General features: G+C 49.7%; 1 protein-coding gene across 5 annotated transcripts in view; it reads left to right on the top strand.

The window, feature by feature from the left end:
- Nucleotides 1-21,984, top strand: part of LOC140424649 (dystonin-like) — a 302,630-nt gene that overhangs the window by 46,532 nt on the left and 234,114 nt on the right. For 3 of the 5 annotated variants that reach the window (XM_072507885.1, XM_072507887.1, XM_072507886.1), the window contains exons 2-3: nucleotides 7,066-7,641; nucleotides 13,692-13,781. In XM_072507885.1, coding sequence (XP_072363986.1) covers nucleotides 7,126-7,641; nucleotides 13,692-13,781 — 606 coding nt within the window. In that variant the 5' untranslated portion in view covers nucleotides 7,066-7,125. The remainder of the gene's footprint in view (nucleotides 1-7,065; nucleotides 7,642-13,691; nucleotides 13,782-21,984) is intronic. The other 2 variants (XM_072507888.1, XM_072507889.1) reach the window with 2 other exon arrangements.

Here is a 21,984-nt window from a genome sequence, read left to right as displayed (position 1 = left end):
ATGCTGGTCCATCACCGGGACAGGATTCTCCGAGCCCGGGCGGGGGGCCCGCGACACTGGTCCATCGCCGGGACGGGATTCTCCGAGCCCGGGCGGGGGCCCGCGACACTGGTCCATCGCTGGGACGGGATTCTCCGAGCCCGGGGGGGGGGCCCGCGACACTGGTCCATCGCTGGGACGGGATTCTCCGAGCCCGGGCGGGGGGCTCGCGACACTGGTCCATCGCCGGGACGGGATTCTCCGAGCCCGGGCGGGGGGCTCGCGACACTGGTCCATCGCTGGGACGGGATTCTCCGAGCCCGGGCGGGGGGCTCGCGACACTGGTCCATCCTGGGACGGGATTCTCCGAGCCCGGGCGGGGGGCTCGCGACACTGGTCCATCACCGGGACGGGATTCTCCGAGCCCGGGGGGGGGGGGCCACGATGCTGGTCCATCGCCGGGACGGGATTCTCCGAGCCCGGGGGGGGGGGCCCGCGACACTGGTCCATCGCCGGGACGGGATTCTCCGAGCCCGGGGGGGGGCCCACGACACTGGTCCATCGCCGGGACGGGATTCTCCGAGCCCGGGGGGGGGCCCGCGACACTGGTCCATCGCCGGGACGGGATTCTCCGAGCCCGGGGGGGGGGCCCACGACACTGGTCCATCGCCGGGACGGGATTCTCCGAGCCCGGGGGGGGGCCCACAACACTGGTCCATCGCCGGGACGGGATGCTCCGAGCCCGGGGGGGGGGGGGGGCCGCGACGCTAGTCCATCACCGGGACGGGATTCTCCAAACCCGGGCGGGGGGCTCGCGACGCTAGTCCATCGCCGGGACGGGATTCTCCGAGCCCGGGGGGGGGGGGGGGGGCCGCGACGCTAGTCCATCACCGGGACGGGATTCTCCGAGCCCGGGGGGGGGGGCCCGCGACACTGGTCCATCACCGGGACGGGATTCTCCAAACCCGCGCGGGGGGCTCGTGATGCTGGTCCATCGCCGGGACGGGATTCTCCGAGCCCGGGGGGGGCTCGCGACGCTGGTCCATCGCCGGGACGGGATTCTCCGAGCCCGGGGGGGGGCTCGCGACGCTGGTCCATCGCCGGGACGGGATTCTCCGAGCCCGGGGGGGGGGGGGGGGCCGCGACACTGGTCCATCGCTGGGACGGGATTCTCCGAGCCCGGGGGGGGGCTCGCGACGCTGGTCCATCGCCGGGACGGGATTCTCCGAGCCCGGGGGGGGGGGGGGCCGCGACGCTAGTCCATCACCGGGACGGGATTCTCCAAACCCGGGCGGGGGGCTCGCGACGCTAGTCCATCGCCGGGACGGGATTCTCCGAGCCCGGGGGGGGGGGGGGGGGCCGCGACGCTAGTCCATCACCGGGACGGGATTCTCCAAACCCGGGCGGGGGGCTCGCGACGCTAGTCCATCACCGGGACGGGATTCTCCAAACCCGGGCGGGGGGCTCGCGACGCTGGTCCATCGCCGGGACGGGATTCTCCGAGCCCGGGGGGGGGGGGGGGGCCGCGACGCTAGTCCATCACCGGGACGGGATTCTCCAAACCCGGGCGGGGGGCTCGCGACGCTAGTCCATCGCCGGGACGGGATTCTCCAAACCCGGGCGGGGGGCTCGCGACGCTAGTCCATCGCCGGGACGGGATTCTCCGAGCCCGGGGGGGGGCTCGCGACGCTGGTCCATCGCTGGGACGGGATTCTCCGAGCCCGGGGGGGGGGGCTCGTGACGCTGGTCCATCGCTGGGACGGGATTCTCCGAGCCCGGGGGGGGGGCTCGTGACGCTGTTCCATCGCCGGGACGGGATTCTCCGAACCCGGGGGGGGGGGGGGCCGCGACGCTAGTCCATCGCCGGGAAGGGATTCTCCGAGCCCGGGGGGGGGCTCGCGACGCTGGTCCATCGCCGGGACGGGATTCTCCGAGCCCGGGGGGGGGGCTCGCGACGCTGGTCCATCGCCGGGACGGGATTCTCCGAGCCCGGGGGGGGGGCTCGCGACACTGGTCCATCACCGGGACGGGATTCTCCGAGCCCGGGGGGGGGGCTCGCGACACTGGTCCATCACCAGGACGGGATTCTCCGAGCCCGCGCGGGGGGCTCGCGACACTGGTCCATCGCCGGGACGGGATTCTCCGAGCCCGGGGGGGGGGGCCCGCGACGCTGGTCCATCGCCGGGACGGGATTCTCCGGCGACCGGAGAATCACCGCCAGACGCGCGCGTGCGGTCGAAGTGGCGCCATTCGGGGGCCAATGAAAGACGTCCCCGTGGCGATTCTCCGCGGTCTGCCGGCCGAGTTCCCGCCTGCATGGTTCCACCCGGCGGGAGCTCGGATATACGGCCACGGTGGCTGTCCTGGCGGGGGCCCCCGATCGACCGGCGCGCACTATCTGGTGGGCTACTTCTTCCGTGCCAGCCCGCTCTATGGATCTGCTATGTTGCGCGGGCCCGACGCGGAAGGGGCCACCGTCCACATGCACGGACCCGCAGTCGGCAATGCAGGACTGTGTATCAGCGCTAGCGCTGCGTGGAGCAGTCCGGCGCAGTGCTGGCCCCTGTGGGCCACGGAACCGCTGGGCCAGGAGGCCCGTTGATGCCGGCCTGAAATACTCCGGTGTTTACATCGGCGTCAACACTTAGCTGCGATTTCCGAGAATCCCGGCCCTGGTACTTGAATGCACGCAGTATTCGGAAGAAGGTCAATGAGCTGACAGCACAAGTAGAGACAATTGGGTATGATTTGGTGGGGATTACTGAAACATGGCTGCAGGAGGACCAGGACTGGGAGTTGAATGTCCAAGGGTATTCAGTATTACAAAAGAATAGACAGGATGGAACAGGAGGTGGAGTTGCTCTATTGGTTAAAGATGTCATCAAGGCTGGATTAAGAAATTATATTGGTGCTAAGGGCCAAAATGTTGAATTGATGTGGGTGGAAATAAAAAACAAGGGAAAAAACTCCTTGGCAGGAGCAATACTTCCAAAGTGGGACATAGTATAAACCAAGAAATAATGAGGATTTGTGAGAAGGCACAACGCTAATCTTGGTGAGTTTAAGATGCATATTGACTGGGTTAATCACATTGCCAAAGGGAGCCTTGAGGGAGACTTCATAGACTATATGAGGGATTGTTACTTGGAACAATATGTTAGGGAGCAGGGAGCAGAGCAGGCTATTTTAGATTTAGTATTATGTAACAAGGAAGGGTTGATAAATAACCTGTCGTTAAGGGTCTCCTTCAAAGGAGTGATCAGGATTTGTTTTTAGAAGATTTTTTTTTAATAACATGCTAGAATTTAAATCCAGATTGAGCAAGTGAGCACAATGTGCCATACTAGAGTTTTAGCGTTGGGCAGAGGTAATTATATAGGCATGAGGAAAACGTTGACACAAGTAGACATGGCACAAATAATTGAGGGTCGGCCAGTTGTGAGTTTACCCCACAAGTCTGAGGATTCGGCTGTTGCGTAAAAATATTCACCGGTAGACCTTAACGTGAGCAAATGAAGCAATTTATTGTTGCAGAGCTCTGGGAGGAAGGTCCTCGACCCCTCGGACTTGCCGGTCCACGTTCTCTCTGAGCTGAGGCTTAAACTGGGTTAATATACACTTTCAAAAGCAGAATTAGTTTGCATTCTCATTTACATACAGCCAATCAATTCTCTTAGTATTGCAGTTCATTCCATATATAGTTATCAATTCTTTATACAGTATGTTACATTCATCCAATCAATATGTTTCGTGCATGATTACATAAGGTCATAAGGTCATGAGTTGCCAGTCCTGGATTTGAACCCGGGACCTCTCGCAGCTGTTTTGACAGCTAGAATAACAGCTCCTGCAGTCCGTGGAGCACTGGTCATCACTGGTCCATTGTCTTTGGAGGATACATCTGTTAGAGTCACTCTTAGTCCAAAGTTCACTGTCTCAGCATTCATTGCAACTCAAAAGCAGGCAAGTATGTTACCAAAGCAGAAAGTTTACTTCAACACAGGGTAAACCATTTCGGACAGAGACGAGGAGACATTTCTTCACACAAAGTGAGACTGTGAGATTCATTACCACAGGAAGTAGTTGATGCTAAAACTTTGAATATATTCATGAGGCGGCTGGATATAGCACTTGGGGAGAACGGGATCAAAGGCTACGGGGAGAAAGCAGGATTAGGCTATTGAGTTGGATGATCAGCCATGATGGTGATGAATGGCGGAGCAGGCTCGAAGGGCCAAAAGGCCTCCTCCTGCTCCTATCTTCTATGTATCTATGTATGTAAACACATCTTTCGGGACTTGTGGGAGGAAACCGGAGCGCCCGGAGGAAACCCACGCAGACACGGGGAGAACCTGCAAGCTCCACACAGACAGTGACCCAAGCCGGGAATCGAACCTGGGACCCTTGTTTTTGAAAACTCACCACTATTCTTAGAAGTCCCCCTATACCAAAAAGGACCGACATTCTAAATGGTGATCAGGGATTCTCACTCCCCGACTCCGATGCAAGCTTCAGTGGGTGCTATTCAGGTCAAACTATATTTTCAAGTTATCCCCCGGTATAACCCATACCTTCACCGAAGATTTCATCTACTTACCACTTAGTAGCATCGATCCTGGGTCCCGCATTGCTAAGTAAGTAAAGTAGACTAATAACCACTGTTTCAGGTTAAAACTTTAAAGTTATTTTATTTTATTTTTTTTTCTTCTCTTTTTAAAAGGTGCAATCACTGTCTTTACAGAAAAGTAAAAAGATCTTGCTTCTGGATCCTTCCGGTTGGTTGAAGGGACCTTCAGGCCCACCTTGACAATCATTCTTCTTTAAAGTCTGGTCTTCTTTAGATGTATTCACTGATGAGCTCCGTATCTGTGTCCTATCTTTCCCATGTACCGAGCTGTGAGAGCTGACTCTGCTGGCTGTCTCTGAGCTGACGCTGAGCTGACTCTGAGCTGACTCTGCCTCCTCTTTAAATTCTAGTCTTCCTTAGATCTATTAGCTATTTTAGCTCGGCTGCTTTGCCCTGTCTCTTTCCCATGACCGAGCTGACTGTAATCTGTCTCTGCTTCTCCCCTCTCTCCCTCTGAATTCTGGTTCTGGTTGCCCTGGTCTCGAGGTTTATATTAGCTTTCTAACAGTTAAGCTTTTATGACGTTATTGTAAAGTAACTCTTATTTTCTTTGATTATAAAAAGTATCTTTGATCTAAACCTTTTAATCCAACTAAGTATTCTTTTTGACATGACTTCACCTCAGATCTGATTACATTGTTTCCTTTGTGATGTTCAAAAATGCTTTGACTTCAAGAGATGTTACTTTTAATTCCTGTCATTTCCAAAGTTTTATTTTCCAATTGTGTCCTCAGCTCAATTTTGACTTTGATTTTGGCTTTGAATTATGTTTCTCGTAGACTGATAGTCTCCAGTTTTCTTTAATTTACCTGGTGTTAGCAAATTTTCACACCTAGAATTATCACCAAATTCAACTGAACCTCATCCTTTCTTTTTCCAGATCCTTACTAAGATAGTTACTTCCAATGAAGGTGTGAGCCATTGTTTTTGGCTTCATTCAAAATCCTGTTTGTCGTGTTTGCTAAGTCTGCTTGACCAAGGCTATCTGCATTTTACAATCCTTCCCTGGCAGCTGCTGTTAACCCTTTGTGGGATCTTTCCCTGTATCCTCTCATGTTTCTCTCAGACCAGATATTGCCAGATTTCCATGTTTCAAATGACACATCTTTCCATATTTTCAATAACACTCTGGAGCTGTGAAGCAGCAGTGCTAACCACTGTGCTTCCCCCTTGAGGAGGGAAGGTTTGCCAGCTTTAAGGAGCTGTTGGAGAAACCTCAGCTCCCTGGTTCCAATCTGTTCAAATACTTTTAGATTCATGATTTGTTACGCAAGGTTCCTCTCTCATTCTCCTGCCTTCTCCCCATAACCCCTAACCCCTTATTAATCAAGAACACCAGGTTTGTGCTGGAGGTGCTGTTACCCACAGGGCTACAGACCAAGAGCTGGAAGGTGGAATTAGACAGAATAGTTTTTTTCTTAGAACAGAGGAACTAGGAGCAGCAGCAGTCAATTCAGCCCCTCAACCTCGCTCCACCGTTCAATATGATCATTGCTGATCCCATCCTGGCCTCAACTCCACCTCCTGCCCGGTCTCCATAACCCTTCAACCCATTACCAATTAAAAATCTGTCTAACTCCTCCTTAAATGTACTCACTGTCCCAGCATGCACTGCACTCTGGGGTAGCGACTTCCACAGGTTCACAACCCTTTGGCAGAAGTAGTTTTTCCTTAAATCTGTTTTAAATTTGCTACCTCTTATCCTGAGATTATGACCTCTGGTTTTAGATTGTCCCACACGAGGAAGCATCAGCTCCACGTCTACTTTCTCCAGACCTTTTAGCATCTTGTACACCTCAATCAGATCTACCCTCATTCTTCTAAACTCTGGAATGTATCGGCCTAAACTGCTCAATCTCTCCTCATACGACAAACCCCTCAATCCAGTGACCCTCCTCTGAACTGCCTCCAATGCCACTACATCTTTCCTCAAATAAGGGGACCAAAACTGTGCATCATATGGCATTCTTCCGACTCCTCCCACTAAGATTTCCCATGACGTGTTTATCCAGAACTAAACATCATTCATCATAAATCATCTATAGCTAAGGGATCCTCCAAAATCAAAGCAATGTTCCATTAGCCATCTCTCTGTAAACAATTATCTGTAAAAAAAATAAACAGTTAAATCACTGATTACCTTACATAGGGTTTTGAATAACATTACTGCCTCAAATATAAAATATAATACACAACAATTTATTGCAATCATCGCACTGGGAAAAGAAGCAATGGTGACAGAGAATGATTAGAATTTGGAATGCTCAGCCTGAGAGTCTGTGGGAGTTGCGTTCAAAAGGAATTGAACAATTATTTAAAGAGAAAAAAATGTTGGGAAAAGCTTAGAGAATGGGACTAGCTGAAATGTTCTTTAGGGAGCCAGCACAGACATGATGTGCTGAATGGCCTCCTTGAATGCTGTCGCTATTCTCTGATTTTATCTGTTTGTTTAATTACAGGAAAAAGGATCTGGAGGTGTTGCTGAATGGGTTACAGTCTGCGCGGTGTGATTGTGAAGGATGGGGAATTGCTCCAGTAACTCAGGCTGTCTTGGCCATCAGAGTAAACACTGCCAACCCAGCTTGCTGACAAAACATTCTGCAATTCAAGAGTTTGGCTCTCAAGTAGGATCTGGGAATGATGGGGCTGGATTGAAACTGAGAAAGCAACACCTGGAGAAGCTGCCAGCCTTTGAGAAGGCCTCACTTCACAGTGCGTGGGCCTGTAGAGACACTCTGATTGAACCTTTGACCAAACAGACTGATGGAAAATCGAGTGAGATCAGCAAAGTGGACGTTGATACAGACATTTCCAATATGAAACCCGATTCTCTCCAACAGTTCTGGCTGTCCGTGGGGAGGGATTGTCGGTGTGAACCTGGGAGTGGGTGGTCTGGGCAGGAGGTAACAGAAATCACTGAGGTGACAGAAACGGTCATCACTGAGATTATTGAAGTAACTGAGATCCCAGTCACAGTGAGAAGGAGCCAATCAATGAAAACAGCAATGGCTGTGAGCCGGGAGGAGACTGTGCAGGTCAACACTTTATTTCACTGAACATTGATACTTTCTCTCAATCTAGAGTATTCTAGATGGCCATTGCATAGAATCTTAGAATTATAAAATCCTTACAGCACAGAGGGAAGTCATTTGTCCGTCTTGTCCAAGGACACCCAGGATCAGAGGGTTAGATAGGGTGGACAGTGAGAGCCTTCTCCCGCGGATGGAAATGGCTAGCATGAGGGGACATAGCCTTAAATTGAGGGGTAATACATATAGGACAGAGGTCAGGGGTAGGTTCTTTACGCAAAGAGTAGTGAGGCCGTGGAATGCCCTACCTGCTACAGTAGTGAACTCGCCAACATTGAGGGCATTTAAAAGTTTATTGGATAAACATATGGATGATAATGGCATAGTGTAGGTTAGATGGCTTTTGTTTCGGTGCAACATCGTGGGCCGAAGGGCCTGTACTGCGCTGTATTGTTCTATGTTCTATGTTCTATGTTCTATGCCTCTAGTCCCACCTTCTTGCACCCGGACCATAACCCTGTGACTTAGAGCACTTAATAATAATCTTTATTGCCACCAGTCGGTTTACATTAACACTGCAACGAAGTTACTGTGAAAAGCCCCTAGTCGCCACACTCCGGCGCCTGTTCGGGTCACAGAGGGAGAATTCAGAATGCCCAAATTACCTAACAGCACGTCTTTAAGGACTTGTGGGAGGAAACCAGAGCACCCGGAGGAAACCCACGCAGACACGGGGAGGATGTGCAGACTCCGCACAGACAGTGACCCAGCGGGGAATCGAACCTGGAACCCTGGTGCTGTGAAGCCACAGTGCTACCGTGCTGCCCACATATAGATATACTTATAGAGATATTCATAGATCATTATAAAACACAGAGAGAATTGAGAACGAGGAAGGGATCTGATAAAAATGGAGAGAGAAATGATACCAACTCAGAAAATCAAGAGTTCAGGTGGAGAAAGAGTTTAATTGTGGGCAGCACGATAGCACGAGTGGATAGCTCTGTGGCTTCACAGCGCCAGTGTTCCAGGTTCGATTCCCCGCTGGGTCACTGTCTGTGCGGAGTCTGCACATCCTCCCCGTGTGTGCGTGGGTTTCCTCCGGGTGCTCCGGTTTCCTCCCACAGTCCAAAGATGTGCAGGTTAGGTGGATTGGCCATGATAAATTGTCCCTTAGTGACCAAAAAGGTTAGGAGGGGTTATTGGGTTACGGGGATAGGGTGGAAGTGAGGGCTTAAGTGGGTTGGTGCAGACTCGATGGGCCGAATGGCCTCCTTCTGCACTGTATGTTCTATGTTCTATGTGGTGAAGAAACAGCCAGCGACAGGAAACATTATTGGGAAGACATCATCGACCCAGAGAGCAGTTGGATTGGAGAGTATAAATCAGGAAATTTGAGTTGCATGGAATAAAAATAATAATGATCCTGGGGGAATTTAGGTTGCAAAGAGCAGATTGAGAGTAATGATGTGGAGGATGTGGCCTTGGAATGAGGGGATTTCAGATTCAACTGAAAACTAGCACATTTTTAAATTCCTACTCGACAAAGAGAACAAAGAACAGGAACAGGCCTTTCTGCCTTATTCAGTCCGTATCCCTCTATTTCCTCCCTATTCATGGACCCACCCAGATGCCTCTTAAATGTTGTGAATGTGCTGCTTCCACCACATCCTCTGGCAGCGCGTTCCAGGCACCCACCACTCTCTGTGTGAAAAACGTACCCCCCACATCTCCCTTAAACTCTCCCCTCTCACCCTGAACCTGTGTAATCGACACTTCCACCCTTGGAAAAAGCCTCTGACTATCCACCCTGTCCATGCCTCTCATAATTTTGTAGACCTCTATCAGGTCTCCCCTCAGCCTCCGTCTTTCCAGCGAAAACAATTCTAGTTTATTCCATAGATACATAGAAGATATGAGCAGGAGGAGGCCTTTTGGCCCTTCGAGCCGGCTCCACCATTCATCACCATCATGGCTGATCATCCAACTCAATAGCCTAATCCTGCTTTCTCCCCATAGCCTTTGATCCCATTCTCCCCAAGTGCTATATCCAGCCGCCTCTTGAATATATTCAAAGTTTCAGCATCAACCACTTCCTGTGGTAATGAATTCCACAGGCTCACCACTCGTTGTGTGAAGAAATGTCTCCTTGTCTCTGTCCAAAATGGTTTACCCTGAATCCTCAGACTGTGACCCCTGGGGCGAAATTCTCCCCCAACGGCGCGATGTCCGCCGACTGGCGCCAAACACGGCGCCAATCAGACGGGCATCGCGCCGGCCCAAAGGTGCGGAATGCTCCGCATCTTTGGCGGCCGAGCCCCAACATTGAGGGGCTAGGCCGACGCCGGAGGGATTTCCGCCCCGCCAGGTGGCAGAAACGGCCTTTGCTGCCCCGCCAGCTGGCGCGGAAATGCGGCGCATGCGCGGGAGCGTCAGCGGCCGCTGTCAGTTTCCCGCGCATGCGCAGTGGGGAGAGTCTCTTCCGCCTCCGCCATGGTGGAGGCCGTGGCGGAGGCGGAAGGGAAAGATTTCCCCCACGGCACAGGCCCGCCCGCGGATCGGTGGGCCCCGATCGCGGGACAGGCCACCGTGGGGGCACCCCCCGGGGTCAGATCGCCCCGCGCCCCCCCCAGGACCCCGGAGCCCGCCCACGCCGCCTGGTCCCGCCGGTAAATACCAGCTTTGATTTACGCCGGCGGGACATGCACTTTCTGGGCGGCACTTCGGCCCATCCGGGCCGGAGAATCCAGCGGGGGGTCTCGCCAACCGGCGCGGCCCGATTCCCGCCCCCGCCCAATCTCCGGTACCGGAGACTTCGGCGGGGGCGGGATTCACGGTGGCCTACGGCCATTCTCCGACCCGGCGGGGAGTCGGAGAATGACGCCCCTGGTTCTGGACACACCCATCATTGGTAACATTGTCCCTGCATCTACCCTGTCCAGTCCTGTTAGAATTTTATACGTCTCTATGAGATCCCCCCTCATTCTTCTGAACTCCAGCGAGAACAATCCCAACCTAGTCAATCTCTCCTCATATGACAGTCCCGCCATCCCTGGAATCAGTCTGGTAAACCTTCGCTGCACTCCCTCGAGAGCAAGAACATCCTTCCTCAGAGAAGGAGACCAAAACTGCACACAATACTCCAGGTGTGGTCTCACCAAGGCCCTGTACAATTGCAGCAACACATCCCTGCTCCTGTACTCGAAACCTCTCGCAATGAAGGCCAACATACCATTAGCCTTCTTTACCGCCTGCTGCACCTGCAGCTTACCTTCAGCGACTGGTGCACAAGGACACCCAGGTCCCGCTGCACACTCCCCTCTCCCAATTTATAACCATTCAGGTAGTAATCTGCCTTCCTGTTTTTGCTTCCAAAGTGAATAACCTCACACTTATCCAAATTATATATTCAATTGCTCAGCCGTTTCTTTGTCCCTTATTATGCATTCCCCTGTTTCTGTCTGTAGGGGGCCTATATTTCTCTTCACCAATCTCTTTCTCTTCACATATCTGTAGAAACTCTTAGTGTCAGACTTTATGTTCCCTGCAAGCTTCCTTTCGTACTGTACTTCCCCCTTCTTAATCAATCCCTTCGTCCCTCTTTGCTGAATTCTAAACTGCTCCCAATCCTCAGACCTATTATGTTTCTTGGCCAGTCTGTATGCTTCTTCCTTGGATCGGATACTATTTCTAATTTCCTTTGTGAGCCACGGATTGGCCCTCTTACCCCCTTTGCTTTTGTGCCAGACAGGAATGAACAGTTGCTGTAGTTCCCCCACGCGTTCCTTGAATGTTTGCCATTGTCTATCCACTGTCATCCCTTTCAATAACTCTCCCCAATCTATCAAGGCCGATTCACGCCTCATATCCTCATAGTTCCCTTTATTAGGATCCAGCACCCTAGTCTCTGAATCAACTACTTCAATCTCCATCGTGATAAAAAATTCTATCATGTTATGGTCGCTCATCCCCAAGGGGTCTCGTACAGACAGATTGGCAATGATTCCCTTCTCATTACACAGTACCCAGTCTAAGATGGCCTGCTCTCGAGTTGGTTCCTCCACATATTGGTCGAGAAAACCATCCCGTATACACTCCAGGAATTCCTCCTCTACGGCATTGTGGCTAATTTGATTTGCCCAATCTGTGTGAAGATTAAAATCACCCATAGCTCCTTAAAAGTGGATTGGACAGAAAGAGAGAGAGAGTGTGGATTGGACAGAGAGAGAGAGAGAGAGTGTGGATTGGACAGAGAGAGAGAGAGAGAGTGTCGATTGGACAGAGAGAGAGCGAGAGAGTGGATTGGACAGAGAGAGAGAGCGTGGATTAGACAGAGAGAGCAAGAGTGTGTGGATTAGACAGAGAGTGGATTGGACAGAGCGAGAGAGAGAGAGTGGATTGGACAGAGAGAGAGAGAGGGAGTGCGGATTGGACAGAGAGAGAGAGAGAGGATTGGACAGAGAGAGAGAAGTGGAATGGACAGAGAGCGAGAGAGAGTGGATTGGATAGAGAGAGAGAGAGAGTGTGGATTGGACAGAGAGAGAGAAAGAGAGAGTGGATTGGACAGAGAGAGAGAGTGTGGATTGGACAGAGAGACAGGGAAAGAGAGAGTGGATTGGGCAGAGAGAGAGAGAGGGAGTGCGAATTGGACAGAGAGAGAGAGGATTGGACAGAGAGAGAGAAGTGGAATGGACAGAGAGAGAGAGAGTGTTGATTGGACAAAGAGAGAGAGAGAGAGAGTGGATTGGGCAGAGAGAGAGAGTGTGGATTGGACAGAGAGAGAGAGAGAGTGTGGATTGGACAGAGAGACAGAGCAAGAGAGAGTGGATTGGGCAGAGAGAGAGAGAGAGTGTGTGGATTAGACAGAGAGACAGAGAGTGGATTGGATAGAGAGAGTGAGAGAGTGTGGATTAGACAGAGACAGAAAGAGAGAGAGTGTTGATTGGACAAAGAGAGGGAGAGAGTGTGGATTGGACAGAGAGAGAGAAAGAGAGAGTGGATTGGACAGAGAGAGAGAGTGTGGATTGGACAGAGAGAGAGAGTGTGGATTGGACAGAGAGACAGAGCAAGAGAGAGTGGATTGGGCAGAGAGAGAGAGAGAGTGTGTGGATTAGACAGAGAGACAGAGAGTGGATTGGATAGAGAGAGTGAGAGAGTGTGGATTAGACAGAGAGAGAGAGAGAGAGTGTCGATTGGACAAAGAGAGAGAGAGAGTGTGGATTGGACAGAGAGAGAGAAAGAGAGAGTGGATTGGATGGAGAGAGAGAGTGAGAGTGGATTGGACTGAGAGAGGGAGAGGGAGTGCGGATTGGACAGAGAGAGAGAGAGTGGATTGGACAGAGAGAGAGAGAGAGAGGATTGGACAGAGAGAGAGAAGTGGAATGGACAGAGAGAGAGAGAGAGGGAGTGTGGATTGGACAGAGAGAGAGAGAGAGTGGATTGGACAGAGGGAGAGAGAGAGTGTGGATTAGACAGAGAGAGAGAGAGTCGACTGAACAAAGAGAGAGAGAGTGTGTGGATTGGACAGAGAGAGAAGAGAGAGTGAGAGTGTGTGTGGATTGGACAGAGAGAGAGAGACAGTGTGTGTGTGGATTGGACAGAAAGAGAGAGTGGATTGGACAGAGAGAGAGAGTGAGAGTGGATTGGACAGGGAGAGAGAGAGAGCGGATTGGACAGAGAGAGAGAGTGAGAGTGGATTGGACAGGGAGAGAGAGAGAGAGGATTGGACAGATAGAGAGAAGTGGAATGGGCAGAGAGAGAGAGAGAGGAAGTGTGGATTGGACAGAGAGAGAGAGAGAGAGTGGATTGGACAGAGAGAGAGAAGAGAGAGTGAGAGTGTGTGTGGATTGGACAGAGAGAGAGAGACAGTGTGTGTGTGGATTGGACAGAAAGAGAGAGTGGATTGGACAGAGAGAGAGAAGTGGAATGGACAGAGCGAGAGAGAGTGAGAGTGTGATGTGTGAACTGGACAAGGAGAGTGGGTGTTGGGGTGTTTTGTGCAGAGTGCGCAATGTGTGTGATACCCTGGGTGCATTAAGATTCTCTGTGTTGCACAGGAGCATGTGGCGATGCCGGGTGATATCATTGACCAGACAGACTTGCACCTGGAGAGGGACAGTTGCAAATGGAGCTCAGTTGAGATAAAGGTAAGTTGGTAACTTTTCACACAATATCCTTTGGCTAGTATTGACTCTGGCTGATATACTGGGTGGAGCCTGTTCTGTGAGACGTCTCGATATTCCAGATGTGAGACTTCTCGATGTTCCAGATGTGAGAGTGCTCGATGTTCCAGATGTGAGAATGCTCGATGTTCCAGATGTGAGACTTCTCGGTGTTCCAGATGTGAGAGTGCGTGATGTTCCAGATGTGAGAGTTCTCGGTGTTCCAGATGTGTGAGTGCCCTGATGTTCCAGGTGTGAGTGCCCGATGTTCCAGATGTGAGGGTGCTCGATGTTCCAGATGTGAGAGAGCTCGATGTTCCAGATGTGAGAGAGCTTGATGCTCCAGATGCGAGAGTGCTCAAGGTTCCAGATGCGAGAGTGCTCAATGTTCCAGATTTGAGAGTGCGCAATGTTCCAGATGTGAGAGTGCGCGATGTTCCAGATGTGAGAGTGGTCGATGTTCCAGATGTCAGAGTGCTCGATGTTCCAGATGTGAGAGTGGTCGATGTTCCAGATGCGAGAGTGCTCGATGTTCCAGATGTCAGAGTGCTCAATGTTCCAGATGTGAGTGGTCGATGTTCCAGATGTGAGAGTGCTCAATGTTCCAGATGTGAGTGTTCGATGTTCCAGATGTGAGAGTTCACGATGTTCCAGATGTGAGAGTGTCCTGATGTTCCAGATGTGAGAATGCTCGATGTTCCAGATGTGAGAGTGATCAATGTTCCAGATGTGAGTGCTCGATGTTCCAGATGTGGGAGTGCTCAATGTTCCAGATGCGAGAGTGCTCAATGTTCCAGATGCGAGAGTGCTCAATGTTCCAGATTTGAGAGTGCGCAATGTTCCAGATGTGAGAGTGGTCGATGTTCCAGATGTCAGAGTGCTCGATGTTCCAGATGTGAGAGTGGTCGATGTTCCAGATGCGAGAGTGCTCGATGTTCCAGATGTCAGAGTGCTCAATGTTCCAGATGTGAGTGGTCAATGTTCCAGATGTGAGAGTGCTCGATGTTCCAGATGTGAGTGTTCGATGTTCCAGATGTGAGAGTTCACGATGTTCCAGATGTGAGTGTCCTGATGTTCCAGATGTGAGAGTGCTCGATGTTCCAGATGTGAGAGTGATCAATGTTCCAGGTGTGAGAGTGGTCGATATTCCAGATGTGAGAGTGCCCTGATGTTCCAGATGTGTGTGTGCTCGATGTTCCAAATGTGAGAGTGCTCGATGTTCCAGATGTGAGAGTGCTCAATGTTCCAGATGTGAGTGCTCGATGTTCCAGATGTGGGAGTGCTCAATGTTCCAGATGCGAGAGTGCTCGATGTTCCAGATGTCAGAGTGCTCGATGTTCAAGATGTGAGAGTGCTTGATGTTCCAGATAGACATAGACATAGAACAATACAGCGCAGTACAGGCCCTTCGGCCCACGATGTTGCACCGAAACAAAAGCCATCTAACCTACACTATACCATTATCATCCATATGTTAATCCAATAAACTTTTAAATGCCCTCAATGTTGGCGAGTTCACCACTGTAGCAGGTAGGGCATTCCACGGCCTCACTACTCTTTGCGTAAAGAACCTACCCCTGACCTCTGTCCTATATCTATTACCCCTCAGTTTAAGGCTATGTCCCCTCGTGCTAGCCATTTCCATCCACGGGAGAAGGCTCTCACTGTCCACCCTATCTAACCCTCTGATCATTTTGTATGCCTCTATTAAGTCTCCTCTTAACCTTCTTCTCTCCAACGAAAACAACCTCAAGTCCATCAGCCTTTCCTCATAAGATTTTCCCTCCATACCAGGCAACATCCTGGTAAATCTCCTCTGCACCCGTTCCAAAGCCTCCACGTCCTTCCTATAATGCGGTGACCAGAACTGTACGCAATACTCCAAATGCGGCCGTACCAGAGTTCTGTACAGCTGCAACATGACCTCCTGACTCCGGAACTCAATCCCTCTACCAATAAAGGCCAACACTCCATAGGCCTTCTTCACCACCCTATCAACCTGGGTGGCAACTTTCAGGGATCTATGTACATGGACACCTAGATCCCTCTGCTCATCCACACTTTCAAGAACTTTTCCATTAGCCAAATATTCCACATTCCTGTTTTTCCTTCCAAAGTGAATCACCTCACACTTCTCTACATTAAACTCCATTTGCCACCTCTCAGCCCAGCACTGCAGCTTATCTATATCCCTCTGGAACCTGCTACTTCCTTCCACACTATCGACAACACCACCGACTTGAGTATCGTCTGCAAATTTACTCACCCACCCTTCTGCGCCTTCCTCTAGGTCATTGATAAAAATGACAAACAGCAACGGCCCCAGAACAGATCCTTGTGGTACTCCACTTGTAACTGAACTCCATTCTGAACATTTCCCATCAACCACCACCCTCTGTCTTCTTTCAGCTAGCCAATTTCTGATCCACATCTCTAAATCACCCTCAATCCCCAGCCTCCGTATTTTCTGCAATAGCCTACCGTGGGGAACCTTATCAAACGCTTTGCTGAAATCCATATACACCACATCAACTGCTCTACCCTCGTCTACCTGTTCAGTCACCTTCTCAAAGAACTCGATAAGGTTTGTGAGGCATGACCTACCCTTCACAAAGCCATGCTGACTATCCCTGATCATATTATTCCTATCTAGATGATTATAAATCTTGTCTCTTATAATCCCCTCCAAGACTTTACCCACTACAGACGTGAGGCTCACCGGTCTATAGTTGCCGGGGTTGTCTCTGCTCCCCTTTTTGAACAAAGGGACCACATTTGCTATCCTCCAGTCCTCTGGCACTATTCCTGTATCCAATGATGAAATAAAAATCAAAGCCAATGGTCCAGCAATCTCTTCCCTGGCCTCCCAGAGAATCCTAGGATAAATCCCATCAGGTCCCGGGGACTTATCTATTTTCAGCCTGTCCAGAATTGCCAACACCTCTTCCCTACGTACCTCAATGCCATCTAATCTATTTACCTGGATCTCAGCATTGAGAGTGCCCGATGTTCCAGGTGTGAGAGTGGTCGATATTCCAGATGTGAGAGTGCCCTGATGTTCCAGATGTGAGACTGCTCGATATTCCAGATGTGAGAGTGCTCGATGTTTCAGGTGTGAGAGTGCTCGATGTTCTAGATGTGAGAGTGCTCGATGTTCCAGATGTGAGACTGCTCGATGTTAGAGATGTGAGAGTGCTCGATGTTCCAGGTGTGAGAGTGCCCTGATGCTCCAGATGTGAGAGTGCTCGATGTTCCAGATGTGAGAGTGATCGGTGTCCCAGGTGTGAGAGTGATCGGTGTTCCAGGTGTGAGAGTGATCGGTGTTCCAGGTGTGAGACTGCTCGATGTTGACCTGTGATCAATGGCTATGTGAGAGAGCTCAATACTCACTTGAGAGTTTGTAGGTTTTGAGTAAGTTCGGCTTCCATGAAAACCCTGCCCAGATCTGAAATGTCAGAGAGGGTTAGCATTTTTTATTAATGGAACCATTCCCCACTTTTCCAGCAGCCAGTTTATTACAGGCCCCCCAACTGCCAGCAAGAGATCGAGGAGCAGATAGATAGAGAGATTTTGGATAAAGTAACAGTATTGTTGTGGTAGGGGATTTTAATTTCCCCTGTATTGACTGGGACTCACTTAGTGCTCGGGGTGTGGATGGGGCAGAGTTTGTAAGGTGTATCCAGGAAGCCTTCTTGATGCAATATGTAGATAGTCCAACTAGGGAAGGGGCAGTACTGGATCAGGTCTTGGGGAATGAGCCCGGCCAGGTGGTTGAGGTTTCAGTCGGGTAACATCTCGGGAGTAGTGACCACAATTGCGTAAGTTTTAGGGTACTTTTGTACAGGGATGAGGGTAACCCTCGCATTAAGGGGCTAAACTGGGGAAAGGCAAATTACGATAACATTAGACAGGAATTTAAGAATTTGGATTGGGTGCGGCTGTTGGAGGGTAAATCAACATCGGGCATGTGGGAGTCTTTCAAGCGACAGTTGATTAGGATTCAAGAAAGTCACGTTCCTGAGAGAACGAAGGATAAGTATGGGAAGTTTAGGGAGCCTTGGATAACGAGGGATATTGTGAACCTCATCAAAAAGAAAAAGGAGACTTTTGTCTGATCTGGAAGGGTGGGGACAGTCAAAACCCTTGAGGAGTATAAATAAAGTAGGAAGGTACTGAAACCAAAAAGAAAATGCTGGAAAATCTCAGCAGATGCTTAAGGAGGAAATTAGGAGGGCGAGGAGGGGTCATGAAAAGTCCTTGGCAAGTTGGATTAAGGTGAATCCCAAAGCTTTTGATTCATATGTAAAAAGCAAGAGGGTGGCCAGGGAAAGGATTGGACCAGTTAAGGACAGTGGGGGGAATCTATGTGTTGAGCCAGAGGAAATGGGCAAGTACTAAATGAGTACTTTGCATCAGTGTTCACTAAAGAAAGGAACTTTGTGGAAGATGATTCTTGGGTCGGGTGTGTTGACAGTCTGGATTATGTTAACATCGAAAAAGAGGAAGTGTTGAGTAATTTAAAAGACTTTAAGGTAGATAAGTCTCCTGGGCCGGATGGGATTGACCCCAGAATACTGAGGGAAGCGAGGGAGGAAATTGTTGGGGCTTGACTGACATCTTTGTCTCCTCATTGGCTACAGGTGAGATCCCAGAGGACTGGAGAACAGCTAATGTGGTACCGCTGTTTAAGAAAGGTAGCAGGGATAATCCAGGAAACTATAGGCCGGTGGGCCTCACATCGGTAGTCGGTAAATTATTGGAGAGAATTCTCAGGGGCAGGATTTATATCCATTTGGAAACAAATGGACTCAGAAGCGATAGACAGCATGGTTTTGTGAAGGGGAGGTCGTGTCTCACTAACTTGATCGAGTTTTTTGAGGAGGTGACAAAGATGATTGATGAGGAGAGGGTGGCGGATGTTGTTTACATGGACTTCAGTAAAGTCTTTACCAAGGTGCCTCATGGCAGACTGTACAAAAGATGAAGTCACACGGGATCAGAGATGAGTTGGTAAGATGGATACAGAACTGGCTCGGTCACAGAAGGCAGAGGGTAGCAGAAGGAGAGTGTTTTTCTGAATGGAAGGTTGTGACTAGTGGTCACTACACTACACCCTGTCTGCTTCATCCGATGCCAGTGCTTGTGTAGTTACATTGTATATGTTGTGTTGCCCTATTATGTATTTTCTTTTATTCCCTTTTCTTCTCATTTACTTCATGATCTGTTGAGCTGCTCGCAGAAAAATACTTTTCACTGTACCTCGGTACACATGACAATAAACAAATCCAATCCAATCCAATCCAATCCACAGGGATCTGTGCTGGGGCCTCTGTTGTTTGTACATAAACGATTTGGAGGAAAATGTAGCTGGTCTGATTAGTAAGTTCGCGGGTGACACCAAGGTTGGTGGAGGACAGATAGTGTTGAGGATTGTCAGAAAATACAGCAGGACATAGGTAGGTTGGGGACTTGGGCAGAGAAATATACAGTAAATGGCAAAACTCTGATAAATATATAAAGACCATAAGACATAGGAGCAGAATTAGGCCACTCGGCCCATCGAGTCTGCTCCACCATTCAATCATGGCTGATATTTTCTCATCCCCATTCTCCTGCCTTCTCCCCATAACCCCTGATCCCCTTATTAATCAAGAACCTATCTATCTCTGTCTTAAAGACACTCAGTGAATTGGCCTCCACAGCCTTCTGCGACAAAGAGTTCCACAGATTCACCACCCACTGGCTGGAGAAATTCCTCCTCATCTCTGTTTTAAAGGATCGTCCCTTTAGTCTGAGATTGTGTCCTCTGCTTCTAGTTTTTCCTACAAGTGGAAACATCCTCTCCACGTCCACTCTATCCAGGCCTCGCAGTATCCTGTAAGTTTCAATAAGATCCCCCCTCATCCTTCTAAACTCCAACGAGTACAGACCCAGAGTCCTCAACCATTCCTCATACGACAAGCTCTTCATTCCAGGGATCATTCTTGTGAACCTCCTCTAGACCCTTTCTAAGGCCAGCACATCCTTCCTTAGGTCATTGCCTCCAAGATGGTGCCGGAGCGAGGCGACTCTCTCCGAGCTCTCCCCAACAGATCCACTTTTTACTTAACTTATGCCATGTACTTAATGATCTGTTGAGCTGCTCGCAGAAAAATACTTTTCACTGTACCTCGGTACACGTGACAATAAACAAATCCAATCTAATCCAATACGGGGCCCAAAACTGCTCACAATACTCCAAATGGGGTCTGACCAGAGCCTTATACAGCCTCAGAAGTACATCCCTGGTCTTGTATTCTAGCCCTCTTAACATGAATGCTAACATTGCATTTGCCTTCCTAACTGCCGACTGAACCTTTACGTTAACATTAAGAGAATCGTGAACAAGGATTCCCAAGTCCCTTTGTGCTTCTGATTTCCTAAGCATTTCCCCATTTAGAAAATAGTCTGTGCCTCGATTCCTCCTTCCAAAGTGCATGACCTCACACTTTTCCACATTGTATTTCATTTGCCACTTCATTGCCCACTCTCCTAGCCTGTCCAAATCCTTCTGCAGCCCCCCTGCTTCCTCAATACTACCTGTCCCTCTACAGATCTTTGTATCATCTTCAAACTTAGAAACAGTGTCTTCAGTACCTTCTTTCAGATCATTAATGTATTTTGTGAAAAGTTGTGGTCCCAGCACAGACCCCTGAGGCACACCACTAGTCACTGGCTGCCATCCTGAAAAAGACCCCTTTATCCCCACTCTCTGCCTTCTGCCAGTCAGCCAATCCTCTATCCATGCCAGGATCTTACCCTGAACACCATGGGCTCTTAACTTATTTAACAGTCTCGTAAACGGCACCTTGTGAAAGTCCTTCTGGAAATCTAAATAAATCATGTCCACTTGTTCTCCTTTGTCTAACTTGCTTGTTACCTCCTCAAAGAACTCTAACAGATTTGTCAGACACGACCTCCCTTTGACAAAGCTGTGCTGACTCAGTCCTATTTTTGCACTTCCAAGTACTCCGTGATCTCATCTTTAATAACAGACTCTAAAATTTTACCAATGACCGAAGTCAGGCTAACCGGCCTATAATTTCCCGTCTTCTGCTTCCCTCCCTTCTTAAACAGCGGTGTTACATTAGCCACTTTCCAGTCCTCTGGGACCCTTCCTGCATCCAGTGATTCCTGAAAGATCTGTCTGTGCGGAGTCTGCACGTTCTCCCCGTGTCTGTGTGGGTTTCCTCCGGGTGCTCTGGTTTCCTCCCACAAGCCCCGAAAGACGTGCTGTTAGGTGAATTGGAAATTCTGAATTCTCCCTCTGTGTGCCCGAACACGCGCCGGAGTGTGGCGACTAGGGGGTTTTCACAGTAACTTTTTTGCAGTGTTAATGTAAGCATACTTGTGACAATAAAGGTCATTATATTATTATATTATAGATATCCATGTCTGATTATCCCTTTTCCTCCAGTCCTTCCTTCTCACTGACATATACTATTTCTGAGCACTGTGAAAAATCTCTTTGAAAGTCCTCCACTGTTCCTCAGTTGTCCCACCACAAACTCTTTGTTCCCAATCTACTCTGGCCAACGCCTCCCTCGTCCCATTATAGTCTACTTTGTTTAGCCACAAGGCTCTGGTATTGGATTGTACCTTCTCACACTCCATCTGTATTTTAAATTCAACCATATTGTGATCACTTCTTCCGAGAGGATCCCTAACTATGAGATCATTAATTATTCCTGTCTCATTACACAGGACCAGATCTAGGATCACTTATTCCCTCGTACATTCCATTACATACTGTTCCAGGAAACTATCGCGGATACATTCTATAAACTCCTCCTCAAGGCTGCCTTGACCAATCTGGTTAAACCAATCGACATGTAGATTAAAATCCCCCATGATAATTGCCGTCCCATTTCTACATGTATCAGTTATTTCTTTGTTTTCTATTGCCCATCCCACCATGATGTTATTATTTGGTGACCTATAGACCTCGCCTATCAGTGACCTTTTCTCATTATTTCTAATTTCCACCCAAATGTATTCAACTTTTTTCTCCATAGAACCTGTATCATTTCTCAGTACCCCCCTGATGTCATCCTTAAATATCAGAGCTACACCACCTCCCTTACCTTCCTGCCAGTCCTTCCGAATAGTTTGATACCCCTGGATATTTAACACCCAGTCATGACGATCC

The sequence above is a fragment of the Scyliorhinus torazame genome, chromosome 6 (genome assembly GCF_047496885.1).
Source record: "Scyliorhinus torazame isolate Kashiwa2021f chromosome 6, sScyTor2.1, whole genome shotgun sequence".
Taxonomy (NCBI): Eukaryota; Metazoa; Chordata; class Chondrichthyes; order Carcharhiniformes; family Scyliorhinidae; genus Scyliorhinus; species Scyliorhinus torazame.
This window is presented reverse-complemented; position numbering and strand designations above follow the sequence as displayed.